This window comes from Macrotis lagotis, chromosome 2, assembly GCF_037893015.1.
Source record: "Macrotis lagotis isolate mMagLag1 chromosome 2, bilby.v1.9.chrom.fasta, whole genome shotgun sequence".
NCBI lineage: Eukaryota > Metazoa > Chordata > Mammalia > Peramelemorphia > Peramelidae > Macrotis > Macrotis lagotis.
In genome coordinates, this window is record NC_133659.1 from 330,327,902 (window position 1) to 330,342,297 (window position 14,396).

The window sequence follows — 14,396 nt, forward strand, 5'->3', positions numbered from 1 at the left end:
GAGGCGTCCGTTTCAGTGACTGAGGGTCAGCTCTCTTCTGGAACAAATCGGTGATCTTTGTTTCTTCCACCCTGCAAGGATCAAGGTGATATTTGTAAAGTGCTTGGCACTTGACACAGATGTTAGCCTTTTCACAAAAAGCTTGCCCAGTTCTTCATAAGCCAGGACAGGATTCTGTGCTGGTCCCATTAGGAAACCTTGGAACTTTCCCAAAGCCAAAAGTTCAAAGCTAGCTTGGGAACTTGGGCTTGAGATCTGATGTGCATATGTAGACACAAATATCCAGTGTGTACACAGAGAGAAAGAGACAAATATATGTATAAATACAATGTATAGACACATACAAATATACATATATATATATATATACACACACACACATAGAGAGAGTGAGTATATGTGGACAGAAATGTAGGTGTCTATGCAAAGTGTATGCACTCACAAATCTTTCTATAGAAATAGAAATGTATACACAGCCACAAATATAAAGAAAAATGTGCATCACACACATACTATATATGGACAGAAATATAGGGGTATATGTAATGTGTATGCATTCACAAATATATATGTATGCATCAATGTATGTCACATACACATATCTATATAGACAGAAATATAAGTGTATAGGCCAGTGTGTTATCTAAGTCTTATTCTATATTTCTAATTCTGAAAGAAGATCATGAATTGGGTTCCAGCAAGGTGCTTCTGTGTTGTCACCCGTCTCACTTTCTCTTCCAGAGCTATCTGGTTCCAGTGGCCAGATATGAGTCAGGATGGAAGGGGGTGGGAGAGTGGATGTGTGAAGTGGGGAGGGTGGTCCTGGATGCCAGGCAATCAGGATCAAGTGACTAATGCGATGTCACACAAGTAGTGTCAAGTGTCTGAGGTTGGATTTGAACTCAGGGCTTCTAGGCTCCAGGACTGGAGCTCTATCCATTTTGCTACGTAGCTACTCCTCCAATGAATAGTTCTAAATCTGAATGTTGTCTCTGTGTGCAAAAATGTCAATCTGCCATATCAAGGCCTGTTCCAATACCTGAATGTTGATTTGGCCTGTGTCAATAAGACCTAGTCAGCTTTGTAATAGTGCTGATAAATTCCTGGGGCAACAAATCACAAGATAAGAGACATCATGGATGGGGGAGAGCTGTCCTATGGCTGTTTGTAAACATTCCCTCTCTAGCCTAAGAGGGATTCTTATCAATAGGAATTTTTTTTTTTAGATTTTTCAAGGCAATGAGGTTAAGTGGCTTGCCCAAGGCCACACAGCTAGGTAATTATTAAGTGTCTGAGGTCAGATTTGAACCCAGGTCCTCCTGACTCCAAGGTTGGTGCTCTATTCACTGTGCCACCTAGCCACCCCATATCAATAGGAATTTGAAGCAAATATTATAACTAATATTTTGGTGACTGAGGGTCAGCTCTCTTCTGGAACAAATCAGTGATCTTTGTTTCTTGCACCTTGCAAGGATTATAGGTCATCTGCTCATCTGCATTTGATGCATGAGAGGATCTTAATGTAGAACTTTGCCATCTATATGAAATCTCATTTGTTGCCTTATTAGTTTTATGATTCTTTGTCCTTTCTGTATAAAAGGCCTTCAAAATTTTGTATTGGGGTTGGTAGCTTTGATGACATCATCCGCCCTCAGTAAGATCCTAGGGAATAAAAACTTCATGGATAAAAGTAACTTTTTGTTATTTCATTTTTAACCCAAGAAAATTATAGTTAACAGTTCACACCCACAAATCTGTATATACATGTGTGTATCACTTATAAATACCTTGTACATATATGCAAATAGAGGTGTATGTGCAATGTGGATATACCCACAAATATACAGTGTGTATCATATGCCTCTATAGAATGTATGTATACAGAAATCTAGGTATATCTACAATATGCATACCCCCCAGGTATAAAGACAGTGTATGTATACCATGTACATATACAGTATTACATATGTACATTAGACATACAGAAATCTCGGTGTATCTACAACATGCATACCCCCCTCCAGGTATAAAGACAGTGTATGCATACCATGTACATATACAGTATTGCATACATATGTACATTAGACATATAGAAATCTAGGTGTATCTACAATGTACACATGTATATCTACACATACACATGTATATATGCTAAAGGATAATAGTGACTGGATGGCAATATGGTGGTATAGACATAGCGCCAGGCTTAGTGTAAGAAGAGAACCCATAGGGTCTCAGATATTAGCTGTGTGACCTTGAGCAAATATGCAGACAAGATATTCCATGTATACAATGTATAGAATCATAAGTATGTGTGTCTACAATGGATACACACACAGCTATACAATGTCTCATACAGAAATCTTGGCGTATCTGTGATGTGGCCATGGCCACAGATATACAGACAAGATATTCCATGTATACAATGTGCAGAATCAGAAGTAGGCATGTCTACAATGCGGGTGTCCCGCAGATTACATGTGTGTGTGTGTGTCATACAGAAATCCAGGCGCATCTGCGACGTGGCCACGGCCACAGATACACCGACCAGATATTGCCTGTGTACGAGGCCCAGACTCTCAAGCAGGCGTCTCCTCCATGTGGCCCCAGCTCTAGAGACACGGACGCCCCCCAGCTGTGCGGACAGCCTCATCCCGAGCTCCGGGCGCCGCGTCCGGCCGCGGAGGCCCCGAGGGGCGGGACACTGCGGCGCCATCTCCGGCCAGGCGCTGCCCAGCCGCCCGCCCGGAGCGGAGGCCGCGGGAACCCGGGGAGCCAAACCCCAAGGGTCCGGTCCGAGAGCCCGAGCCCCGCCCGGCGGCCCCGCCCACCCGAGGCATTTTCCCGGGAAAATCGCGCCCTGGCCTAGTAACGCCCTTGTCCTGGCTCCTGATTGGCCGCCGCTCGCCTCCGGCCCTTCTCTGCCATAGGACTGTGGGACAGGGCCTCCCCGCAGCCCGACCGTTGATAGGTGGGGCCGGAACGTCCATCGCGGCTCGGGCCCGCCCTCGGGCGGGGCTCGGCTCGGCCCTGCCCGTGTCCCCGGCCTCGCTCGGGGCTCGCAGCCGCCACCCCCAGCCTCCCCGGCCCTCAGCGGCCGCCTCCGGCCTCCCGCCCCTCCTTAGTTCTGATTGGTCTTTCTACAAGTAGTCGCGGATTGGTCGGATTTCGGCCCCGCCCCCAAATCGCTTCGCCCCGGCGTCGTCATCCGCCGTCCGTCGCACGCACCCTCTCTCGGGGGCCCGAGTTCTCCGACGCCTCCGAGGCTGAGAGGCTGGCCCCGCCCACGGGGCCGTGCTCCCGTCCGTTCGGGCTCGGGTCCCGCCCCCCCGCGGGATCCGGGGGCCGGCGATTGGCCCTCGTTCACGTGGTCTGCGCCAAGCTCCACCCGACTCCTCTCTTCCTCTCCTAGCTCGCATCTTTGTTCGCCCTCGGCCGCGTCCCCACCCCCTCCTGACGCCCATTGGCCTCCTCGGCGTCTGGGGCGGAACGCGGAGGGGTGCTGCTCGCCCATTGGGTGGCGGCTCGGCTCCGCCCTCTCCCCTCCCGGGCCGGCCGGGGCCCGCGGACTGGGCGGCGGAGGCGGAGCCCTCCCCCATTGGCCGCCGCCCGCGGCCCGGGCCCCGCCCCCGGCGCCGGCCGGCGCCCATTGGCCGCGGGGCGGCGGGCGGGGCGGCGCGGGCCGGGCGGCGGGAGAGCGGCCCGGGCCGGCGGCCGGATGGCGGGCTGCGAGCGGCTGCGGGGCGGCGCCCTGCGCGAGCTGCTGGGCCGCACGCGGGGCGTGCTGTTCGACTGCGACGGGGTGCTGTGGAACGGCGACAGCGTGGTGCCGGGCGCGCCGGAGCTGCTGGAGCGGCTGGGCCGCGGCGGCGTGGCGGCGCTCTTCGTCAGCAACAACAGCCGGCGCTCCGTGCGCGAGCTGGCGGCCCGCTTCGCGCGCCTGGGCCTGCGCGGCGTGGCGGCCGAGCAGCTCTTCAGCTCCGCGCGCTGCGCCGCCCGCCTGCTGCGCCAGCGCCTGCCGCGGCCCTGCCCGCCGGGCGCCGTGTTCGTGCTGGGCGGCGAGGGGCTGCGCGGCGAGCTGCGGGCGGCGGGGCTGAGCCTGGCCGGGGACCAGCCCGGGCCCGTGCGCGCCGTGCTCGTGGGCTACGACGAGCTCTTCTCCTTCGCCAGGCTCAGCGAGGCCTGCGCCCACCTGCGCGACCCCGACTGCCTGCTGGTGGCCACCGACCTGGACCCCTGGCACCCGCTGGGCGACGGCCGCACCACCCCGGGTGAGGGCCGATCGGGCCCCGGAGCCCGCGGGGGCAGCGCCGGGCCCGCCCGTGCCCGCCGGGGAGGGGCCTCGGGGCGGGGAAGGACCCAGAGCCCTGGGTGGGCACGGGCCTGCCCCCGCTGCCAGCTCTCTGGCGGGACCTGGAGGCCCCGGGGGCTTGGACAGAGAAAGAATCCTAGCCGGGTGGGAGGAATCTAGGAGGGGAGAGGGGGCAGCCGAGCCCCCGGGGCTGTTCTGGCCCCATCTGGAGCCCATGAAAGTGTCAGGAGGCTGCCATAGGGTAGAAGGGCGGAGGGTGCGGCTGGCACCTTCTCGGTGCCAAGGTTCAGTGTCTGCCTGGGGCCTCGTGGAATACAGACCAACTGGGTCAGAGAAGACTGAGGCAAAAGCCGCTTCTCTTACATGAGGCCAATGCAGAGCCCTCACCCGGTGAGGAAGACTCCAGCAGGGCCCACAGCAGGCCCCCTGCCACCGAAGGCTGGTGAGGCTTTGCACGGGGCCACGGTGTGCCTTTCACAGGGCCCAGGACAGGGTCTGGAGCTTGCTGGGGGTGGCAGTGACTACCAGCCCTGGCAAATGTAAATTTGGGTGCTAAAGCTTTCATTTTGTACCACCGGGCTGAGAGGTCGCCTAGTTAATAGGAAAACAGAGATAGAGTTAAAGTTTGTTGGGGCTCTTGCTAGCATCTCTGATTTTAACTTAGGAGAGAAAAATGAACTTATAAGGAATCTGTTAGATTCTAGAATCATCCTGACTAGAATTTGAGGACTGGTAATGAAAGAGATTCCTTTTTTTTTCCATTTAAAGATTTTAGTTATTTTGAGTTTTGCAATTTCCCCCCCCCCAACCTTACTTCCCTCCCCCACAGAAGGCAATTTGCCAGTCTTTACATTGTTTCCATGGTATACATTGATCCAAATTGAGTGTGATGAGACAGAAATCATATCCTTGAGGAAGAAATATAAAGTATAAGAGATAGCAAGGTCAGCCAGTAAGAACTCAGGTTACCTGTTTTTATCTAAATGAAAGGTACTAGTCCTTTCCTTCTCTGGATGAAGATGGTATTCTCCATCGCAGACAGCCCCAAATTGCCCCTGGTTGTTGCACTGAAGGAATGGTCAATTTCATCAAAGTTGAACATCACCCCCATGTGGACAGTGTTTTTCTGGTTCTGCTCATCTCACTCAGCATTGCAGATCCCTCCAGGCTTCCCTGAATTCCTGCCCCTCCTGGTTTCTAATAGAACAATAGTGTTCCATGACGTGCATATATATACCACAGTTTGCTAAGCCATTCCCCAATGGAAGGATATTTACTTGATTTCTAATTCTTTGCCACCACAAACAGGGCTGCTAGGAATATTTTTGTACAAGTGATGTTTTTACTCTTTTTCATCATCTCTTCAGGGTATAGACCCAGTAGTGGTATTGCTGAATCATTTTTGTTGCCCTTTGGGTGTAGTTCCAAATTTCTCTCCAGAAATGTTGGATGAGTTCACAGATCCACCAACAATGTATTAGTGCTCCAGAGTTCCCACATCCCCTCCAACAATGATCATTGCCCTTTCTGGTCATATTGGCCAGTCTGAAAGGTGTGAGGTGGTACTTCTCTAATAAGAGGTGGCATTTCTCTAATAAGTAATGATTTAGAGCAATTTTTCATATGACTATGTATTGCTTTGATCTCCAATGAGAGAGACTCTTGAGAGGGAGTGGGACTCTGGTAGGTTCCAGAATGAAGAGTTTAAATTTTGATAGATTCCCAAAATTTACAAAGCATTTTCTCTGGACAGTTCTGTGCTTCTAGAGCAGGGGTAGGGAACCTTTTTCTTCCAAGAGCCATTTGAATATTTATAACATTTACCTGCTATATTTGGCCAAACACTTAATTAATTCACCCCCTGAAAAGTTTCCACATTTATTGAATTTTGAGTCCCACCTCTGGTTGCTGTGGTGACACCAGGCATTTTTGTGGTAGGCCATCCACCCCACACACACACACACACACACACACACACTCTAGAGAATTGCAGTTAACAGTCCTTTTTAGGCATAGAGGATGCAAGTCACTTACCTTGGGGTTACACCGTCAGAGCTGCTGACTCTAATACCAGGACACCGCTCCATACGCTCTGCTTTGGCAGGAGCAATGTAGACCAGTCACCCATAATAACTGGTTTGTATCAGTTACTAAGTTACCATCACGTAGGACTGTGTGCATCTTTGATAGGATTTTTTTTGTATGAACATTGCTTAGTGGCGTGATCTGGAATGATTTGTTGCTTTTTTTCGAATAGTTGGGAAAACAGGCTGAGAGGTCACATGTTTAAGTGGCAGAACAGAGATAGAGTCCAGGTTTCCCGGGGCTATCACAAGCATCTTCTCTGATTCTAACTTAGGAGAAAGAATTAGCTTTTAAGGAATCTATTAGATTCTAGAATAATCCTGACTAGAATTTGAGAAGTGGCAATCAGAGGAAATATTGAGTTGAATCTGATGGGTTGCAGAATGAAGAGTTTCCATCAGACTGCTCAAAGAGGTCAGAATTTGAAAGGGAACTCGATCCAATCCATGTTGGAAAAGCAAGCCCCATTCCAACCAATTGGAGACGTAGTTGTCTAGCCTCTGCTTGGAGATTTCCAAGGACAATGTGTCTTAGCCCTCTTCCCTGGTTCTTCTCATTAGACAGAGAGACTCCAACCCCCTGTCCAGCCCGATGCTGACTGAGGGAATTTCTGAGCTTCCAGTTCTGGAAGGAGAGCCAGAATGACAAAAGACTTGAACTGGATGAGTTGGGCTAGAGAAGAAGCTTGTCTGTCTTTAAGAATTTGATTTATGGGGCGGCTAGGTGGTACAGTGGGTAGAGCACCGGCCCTGGAGTCAGGAGGACCAGAGTTCAAATTCAGCCTCAGACACTTAATAATGACCTAGCTGTGTGACTTTGGGTAAGTCACTTAATCCCATTGCCTTGCAAAGAAAACTTAAAGGAAAAAATTTGATTTACAGGGACAGCTAGATGGTGCAGTGGATAAAGCAGTGACCCTGGAGTCAGGAGAACCTGAGTTCAAATCCATCCTTATTTAATAATTAGCTAGCTGTGTGACCTTGGGCAAGTCACCAAAAAAATTGATTTGTGCAGAACCAAACAAGCAAATTTGGGCAGAAAGAAAGAATTCCTAACAATTCAAGCCATCCCAGAAGGGGGTGGCCTGCCTCTGCAGGGGTTCCCATCCCTGGAAGTCTTCAGTCAGTGCTTGGGTGATCTTTTGTCAGACATATGGGAGGGGGTATTGCTAATTGGAGTGGATTTCTTTTGTAACCCTATGAATGGGAAATAGCATATAGTTGGGAGAGGATAGGGAAGACTCAACAGGGAACAAGTTTAGAAGCATTCAGTTTCATGACAGAGACTAACAATCCCTACAAACAAAAGCTTGTACAGATTTAATTTACCCAGGTCGTTCAAATGTCCTTTAGTAAAGGAAGATTTCAGGACTCTCCCCTGCCCTTATCCATATCTCAGGAGCAGCTATGTACCTGCAACTACGTGAAACAGAGTTCTGGAATGAGAGGAGGGCTACCCTGGAGCTGGGGAGTCTTGAGGAAAGGGATCGGAACAGGTCTGACAAACAACAGGAATTGCTCAAGGTTAATACCTAGATGGGAAGAAATAATCAGATCTGGGGTCCTGGACCAGTGTGGCTGACTGATAATTGATTCAGGAAATAGGAAGTGATCTGCATCCTGTGCCAGGCCCTAGACAGGAGCAAGGTGGTTTCTACTCTTAAGAAGCTTACATGTTTTGTTTTGGTTTTTTGCCAGATGTGAAAGAGCCTAAAACTCAAAACTTAAGTCATTTCTGGGGTAGCTGGGGGATCTGGAAGGCTCTCATGTAGGTAATGGCCCAGGATAAAGTATGAGGGAAAGAATTTGGAAACCAAAAATTTTAAAACATATAAAATAGTTTTATATGTAATTGGAAAACATTTAATGAAATAAATTTTTATATATTTTTTAATTTAAATATTTTTCAAAGATGAATGATTGAAACAGTCAATTGGCCATGAGGCTATTCCAACCCTGGATCATGTGCTGGCTTCTGGGTCTTACAGAGTCAACTAGATGGTGGAATAGAATTGTCAGACAGACAGAACCAGGGATTTATTTGGTTGGTCTTAGATTGATATTTTCTTTTATTTTCTAATTACATGTTATGAACTTTACTCAACATTCATCCGCTTGCTTATTTATAAGTTACACATTTTTTACCCACCCTCCCCTTCTACCCCCATCCTCTCTGTGGTGAACAGTCTAGTAAAAGTTGACCTGGAAGTAGTTTAACAAAAGTCAGCATAGTCTCCATTCAGATTTTTTTGTTTTGTTCTGTTTTATTCTGGATGTGATGTCTATAACTGGTCTCCCAGGGTTGCAGGGCCAAGTATTTAGAAAGTAGAGTTTGCTGCTCTGCAGAATGAGAAAAGCCACTTTGTTCTAAGTGGCTGGACCTGTATCCCTGCAGGGAAAGGGAAAGAGGGTGAGTAGGCAGTGTATTCAGGCCTCCATTCAAGCATACTCTCAGGAGGCAGGTAGTTCCCTCCAAACAACTTCTGTGTAGTTTCCCTTTCATGTCTAGTTAATCTTTGAGCTTCTCAGTCTCAGAAGTTACTCTTTTCCATTTGACAGTTGGGAAAACAGACTCATTGAAATCCTAATTTCCTACTTTTTGCTCTGGTCTCTTGCTTAAGATTTGAATTAAGGAAGTTGTTAGCCTTCTTCCATCTGATGTGACCTCGTGGAAAGCAGGGAAGAGAAGCCATGTGGGGGATCCCTACAATCTTGACCTCTGACCAGAGAAGGAAATAATTACCCAGCTGTGTAGCCTTGGGCAAGTCACTAACCCCATTGCCTTACCCCCCCCCCCAAAAAAGGAATGATTGAAGTAACCAGTTGGCCATTGGACAGAGAGGGATGCTGAGAGTAGAGCTCATCAAATCCAGTTCCCTCATTTTACAGAGGGAGAAACTGAGACCTGAGGGCATGTGCATGTACATACATACATACATACATACATACAACACTTTTAGTTGAAATTGGTCCATCCATCACAGGTGCTGAAAGGGTTGGTCCTACTTGGATAGCTGCTATTTTCCTTTTCTTAAATCTTGTAATGTTTTATATAGAAATCTTCCTCCTCCCAAAGCTATCTCTAATAACAAAGGAGAATAAAGAGAAGTAGCTACAGCAAAGCCTGACCTGATTGTATCTACAGTTTCCCAGAATCATTGCTAGGGAGAGAGGAGCATTTTTTCACCTCCTTAGGGAAAATTCTAAAAGGATTTCTCCTCTAGACCCTGAAAGAGTTTCTTTTTCTACCTCCTGCGGCTCCTTCCTGGGATTTGGGCAATGCAAAGGGAAGTGGATATGGACTTGACCCTGAGGGGGAATCTGCTCTGGCCCTGTCAGCAGCTTCGTCCCCCCTTATCTCATCAGATCTCCCTACAGGAGAAGAGAGGTGGTGACTAGTCTAATATTTGTGGATGACTCATATTAGACCAGGCCCAGAATCAAAGAGGAATGAGATACACCTCCACCCCCTTCCCAGAAGGAAAGAGCCTCAGGGTGCCAGGAGTTCCAAAGATTAAAGCCAGGTGCCAACACAATCTGCTGGGAACTGGCTCTGTGCTTGATGGCAGGTCTTGGTATCTTTCTGAACCTGGTTTCTTGAGCCAAATGAAGGCCTTAGGTCATGAACTCCACTCTACCCAAGCAAAGTCCAGCACTGGGAGAGGGATACAAAGGAACGGGATGTGTGATTTTGAGTTGGGCAATTCCAGAATGAGAAAATACCTCCCTCTACCAGGGCAGGTCAACAACTCTCTATCAGAAAAGCATAGACATTTAGAAACTTGCTCAAGGGATATCTGGTTGATAAGTGTGGGATATAGGATTTGAACCCAGGTCCCCTGACTTAGCACATTCCCCTTGCTTGCATACTTTCTGTAACACTCTTGGAGCTAATGGTCTAAAGGAAACTGAGGCGCTGTGTTTTATAAAAATTCCCCATTTCCTCTTACTAATAGAGTTGTCTGGAGATTCTTTAGAAGTTAATGACTTAGCCAGGTTCACAATGCCATGATTAGAGGGAGGGAATTGAACTCAGATCTCTATCCATTGCACCACACTGTCCATGAGGAATGGGCCCTGGACCTAGGAGTTCCCAGCCAGTCAGTGTCACAGATAGGGCCAGAGCTTCAAGGGCAGCTTTTGGGTCAGGAGATCATGATCCATCTCCATGTTCAAGCAAAGAATGTGTATGGCAGTAGGGACAGAGGAAGTTCAGGCTTCTATTTTTCCCATTCCTGATTGAGCTTCCCTCTTTTTCCTTCTCCCACAGGGACAGGAAGTCTGACAGCAGCAGTGGAGACGGCGTCAGGGCGTCAGGCACTAGTGGTGGGCAAGCCCAGCACCTACATGTTCGAGTGTATCACAGAGCACTTTGGCGTGGATCCAGCTCACACCCTGATGGTGGGTGACCGCCTGGAAACGGACATCCTCTTTGGTCACCGCTGTGGCCTGACCACCGTGCTCACCCTTACTGGAGTCTCCAAGCTGGATCAGGCCCAGGCCTACTTGGCTGCAGGCCAGCTTGACCTGGTGCCCCACTACTATGTGGACAGTATTGCAGACTTGATAGCAGGGCTAGATGTCTGAAGCAATCTGACCAGAAGCAGGGCAGCCAAGAGGATGGGCTGTCATCTTATTCCTATTTCTTCTCCCAGTCTCTTTGACTCCATGGTCATGAGAAGATCCCAATCTCTAAATCTTGTTCCAGTTTGAATGTTTCCCTCTCCCAATTGCACCATAACACACAACACATACACACATACTCACATTCTCTCCCTCTCCTGGCATCAGTAAGGTAGGACCTGCATCCCAACTTCCCAAGGGATGTAGCTATCCCTTCCCCTTTTAGGTTGGGCTAAGAGTCCTTTCCCCCCATTACCTCCTGCTTTACTCTAGTGGGTGTCATTTTCCTAATGGCAGCATCCCCTCTCCCATCACCCCTGGAATCAGCCCCCACTTGCCCCTTCTTTCAGCTCTGACTTGGTCGATGCTGCCTTAACTTCTTTCTACCCACCTTCTAGACCCAGGAGTAATGACTGGGGGTAAAGGGTACCTCAGTTTCCTTCTCTGTAAAAATGGGGTTATTGGACTAAAAGACCTCTGAGGCTCCTTCCAGTTCTGAATCTATGATCCTAAGGGACCTTTTCTTGGAACACTGTGCCATTAATTCCAAACCCCCTGTTCTGCCTGGTTTAGGGGCTTCCCTCTGTCATACACACCCACACACCCTCTAGCTTGGGGCTCTAGAGGCAACAGAGCCAGTCAGCCTGGTTCAAAATTCTGGAGCATCAACCAGCATGGTGCATTGAGTCCTGTTTCTTAAGGGACCAGGCAGAAGGCTGGAATCCATTGACAGTCCAGGTTTTAGTGGACCAATGAGAGGGTACCCTGAGTGCCAGTTTGAGGGGTCATATGGCTCCTGCCTGGATTTTAAGTGGAAAGAAGACCCTGTTCCTCAAGTTCTGTGGTGGACATGGTGGGACTTTCAATCGTTTCCTGGGACTGTTGATGCCCTTGCCCTTGCCCTTGCCCTTGCCCCTTTGCCCCAGTATTTATTTACCAATTTATTAAGGTATTAGGATGCACCAGGAGGAGTCTTTGTGATTTCTTTAAGTGAACTCGACTCCCCCCATCCTTCCCTCCCAGGAATTTGGAACCAAATAAATTAAGTCCTGGAATTCCTTTGTATCTAGCCATGGGATGAGGTACCCTTAAGGATCTAAAGTTTTCCTCAGCTCTGTCCTGCCTAGACTCAGCTGGCCAGTGTCTGGTCTACAGCTGTCACTCTACTCCCTCCAAATGTTGGAAAATCCATCTGTAAGCACTTAAGGAGTCTCTCATGTGGGCTCCTGAATCCCGATTGGGTATAAGGAAAGATAATCCTTACTCCCTCCCCAGGATCCCAAACCCTAGAGACATAGTATGGATTATTAGTGTTTGCAGGACTAGTGGTTGAGAAAAATGCAGATTCATTCCCAATGCTTTGTATACAGTGGGTACTTAATAAATGTGGAAGTAACTGAGAAGGAATTATGAGCAAGGTTTGGAAGGGAGCTGGAGAGGTGGTTTCCTGATGAAAGATGACTAGAAGAATGAGTCCTCGTGGAAAAGGGTCCTCAGTGTTAAAGACCTTGAGCTAAGGGCACCCTGAATATTGACTAAAAGCATGGTCTCTACTACCACAGGGGCAGCATGATGCAGGAAAGACCTCTGTGGTCTGGGAAGGGTTTCCGGGAGGGTGCAGGGTTTGGTTTACAGCTAGAAGAAACCACAGAAATCATTGCTACAATCCTCTCATTTTAAAGATGAGGAATGAGTTGCGTGAGGGCATGTAGAAGGTTGAAGAGGCCAGGGCAGGATTTGACATCATGGTCTCTTCCTTAAGATTTAGGGTTCTGGGAAATGTCACCGCATCTTTTGGGAGGTAAGGTGGGGAACTGAAGGTTCTTGGACTAGTTCCCCTAAGGGATGGAATGGAGGAAACTTTATCTGGACCTGGACATTGTACAAAAGAAGTAATAATAACCTCATGTTCCTCTAGTATCTAAAAGTTTTGCTCTTGGCTCATTTGGGGCAGAGGGAGGTTTGAAGGGTCATTGGTTCAAACTAATCTTAGAACTGAAAGGGACTGTTTGATTCAATGCTGCCATTTCACAATTGAGAAATTGGGTGATTTGTCCAAGATTACAGAAGAATTAAGTCAGGGAGCCAGAATTTGTCATTTGATTTTGCTTTATTTTGTGATTGGGTCTCCTAGCTCATCCAGGCTGGAAGTACAAGTGTTATTCGTGAACCTGGTCCCTCCCATCAGCATGGAATCTTTGATTTCTCTGTTTCCTAGGCAGCCTGGTGGCCTTAAGTTCCCACCATGGGGTTCACCATATTGATGTAAACTTACACAGCTGATTGGCTTAGGCCACTGCTGCTCAAAACTCAAGGATGGCTTAACAAATTTGCCGGTCTCAAGCTTTTCAGAGCCCAAACTCCAGGCCTGAGTCACCACACTTGGCCCAGAGCTAGGATTGGGACTGATTGCCCACCACCAACTTTGCTACTGTCCTTACAAAGAGGCATGTTTCAGCTAGATGAGGGAATGGAATGTCTAAAATCGAGAGGTTTCTAAAGTGGAATAGTCTGCCTTGGGCAGAACTGAGCTCTCTGTTTGGGGTCAATCCGGATGGAGACTGAATTCTATTAGGGATGCTATAGAGAAGATTCCAGCTCAAATACAGCTTGAATGAGATGATTTCATTCTTTGGGGCCCTTAGAACATCTTGTAAGTTTTATTGTCCTCAAAATATCTTACTGTGATTATCCTCTGCTGCCTCTCTGTCCCCAGGAGAAAAGTCCAGTGGACCTTGAAGGCCCCCCTGGGGAACCTGTTGGTCCTTCATTTTTTTTTTTGTTTTGTGTTTTTTTTTTTTTTTTGGCAAGGCAGTGGGGTTAAGTGGCTTGCCCAAGGCCACACAGCTAGGGAATTATTAAGTGTCTGAGGTTGGATTTGAACTCAGGTCCTCCTGACTCCATGCCAATGCTCAATCCACTGCACCACCTAGCTGCCACCTAGCCTTCATTCTTAGTTTTTTTTTTAGGTTTTTTTTTTAGTTTAGTTTAGTTTGGTTTTTTTTGCAAGGCAGGGTTAAGTGGCTTGCCCAAGGCCACACAGCTAGGTAATCATTAAGTATCTGAGACCGGATTTGAACCCAGCTACTCCTGACTTCAGGGCCGGTGCTTTATCCACTGCGCCACCTAGCCACCCCCTATCCTTCATTCTTGAAGAAGACCATGACATCAGGGAGGTGACGCCATGACAAGCACATGAATTGGATGTGAGTGAGGGGGCTGTGCTAGGTCACCAGTCTCACTTTCTCCTCCAGAGCCATCTGGGTCCAGTGGCCAGATAGGATTCGGGATGACTGGAGACAGCCTGGATGTGAGGCAATCAGGATAAAGTGACTTGCCCCAGGTCACACAGCTAGTAGCTGGCAAGTGTCTGCGGC

General features: G+C 48.5%; 1 protein-coding gene across 1 annotated transcript; it reads left to right on the forward strand.

Annotated features, from left to right (window-relative positions):
- Positions 1-3,717: 3,717 nt before the first annotated feature.
- On the forward strand, positions 3,718-12,074 carry PDXP (pyridoxal phosphatase). Its single transcript, XM_074226886.1, has 2 exons — positions 3,718-4,271; positions 10,667-12,074. Exons 1-2 carry the CDS (start codon positions 3,719-3,721, stop codon positions 10,981-10,983), a joined length of 870 nt encoding a protein of 289 aa, XP_074082987.1. The 5' UTR covers position 3,718; the 3' UTR covers positions 10,984-12,074.
- Positions 12,075-14,396: the final 2,322 nt, after the last annotated feature.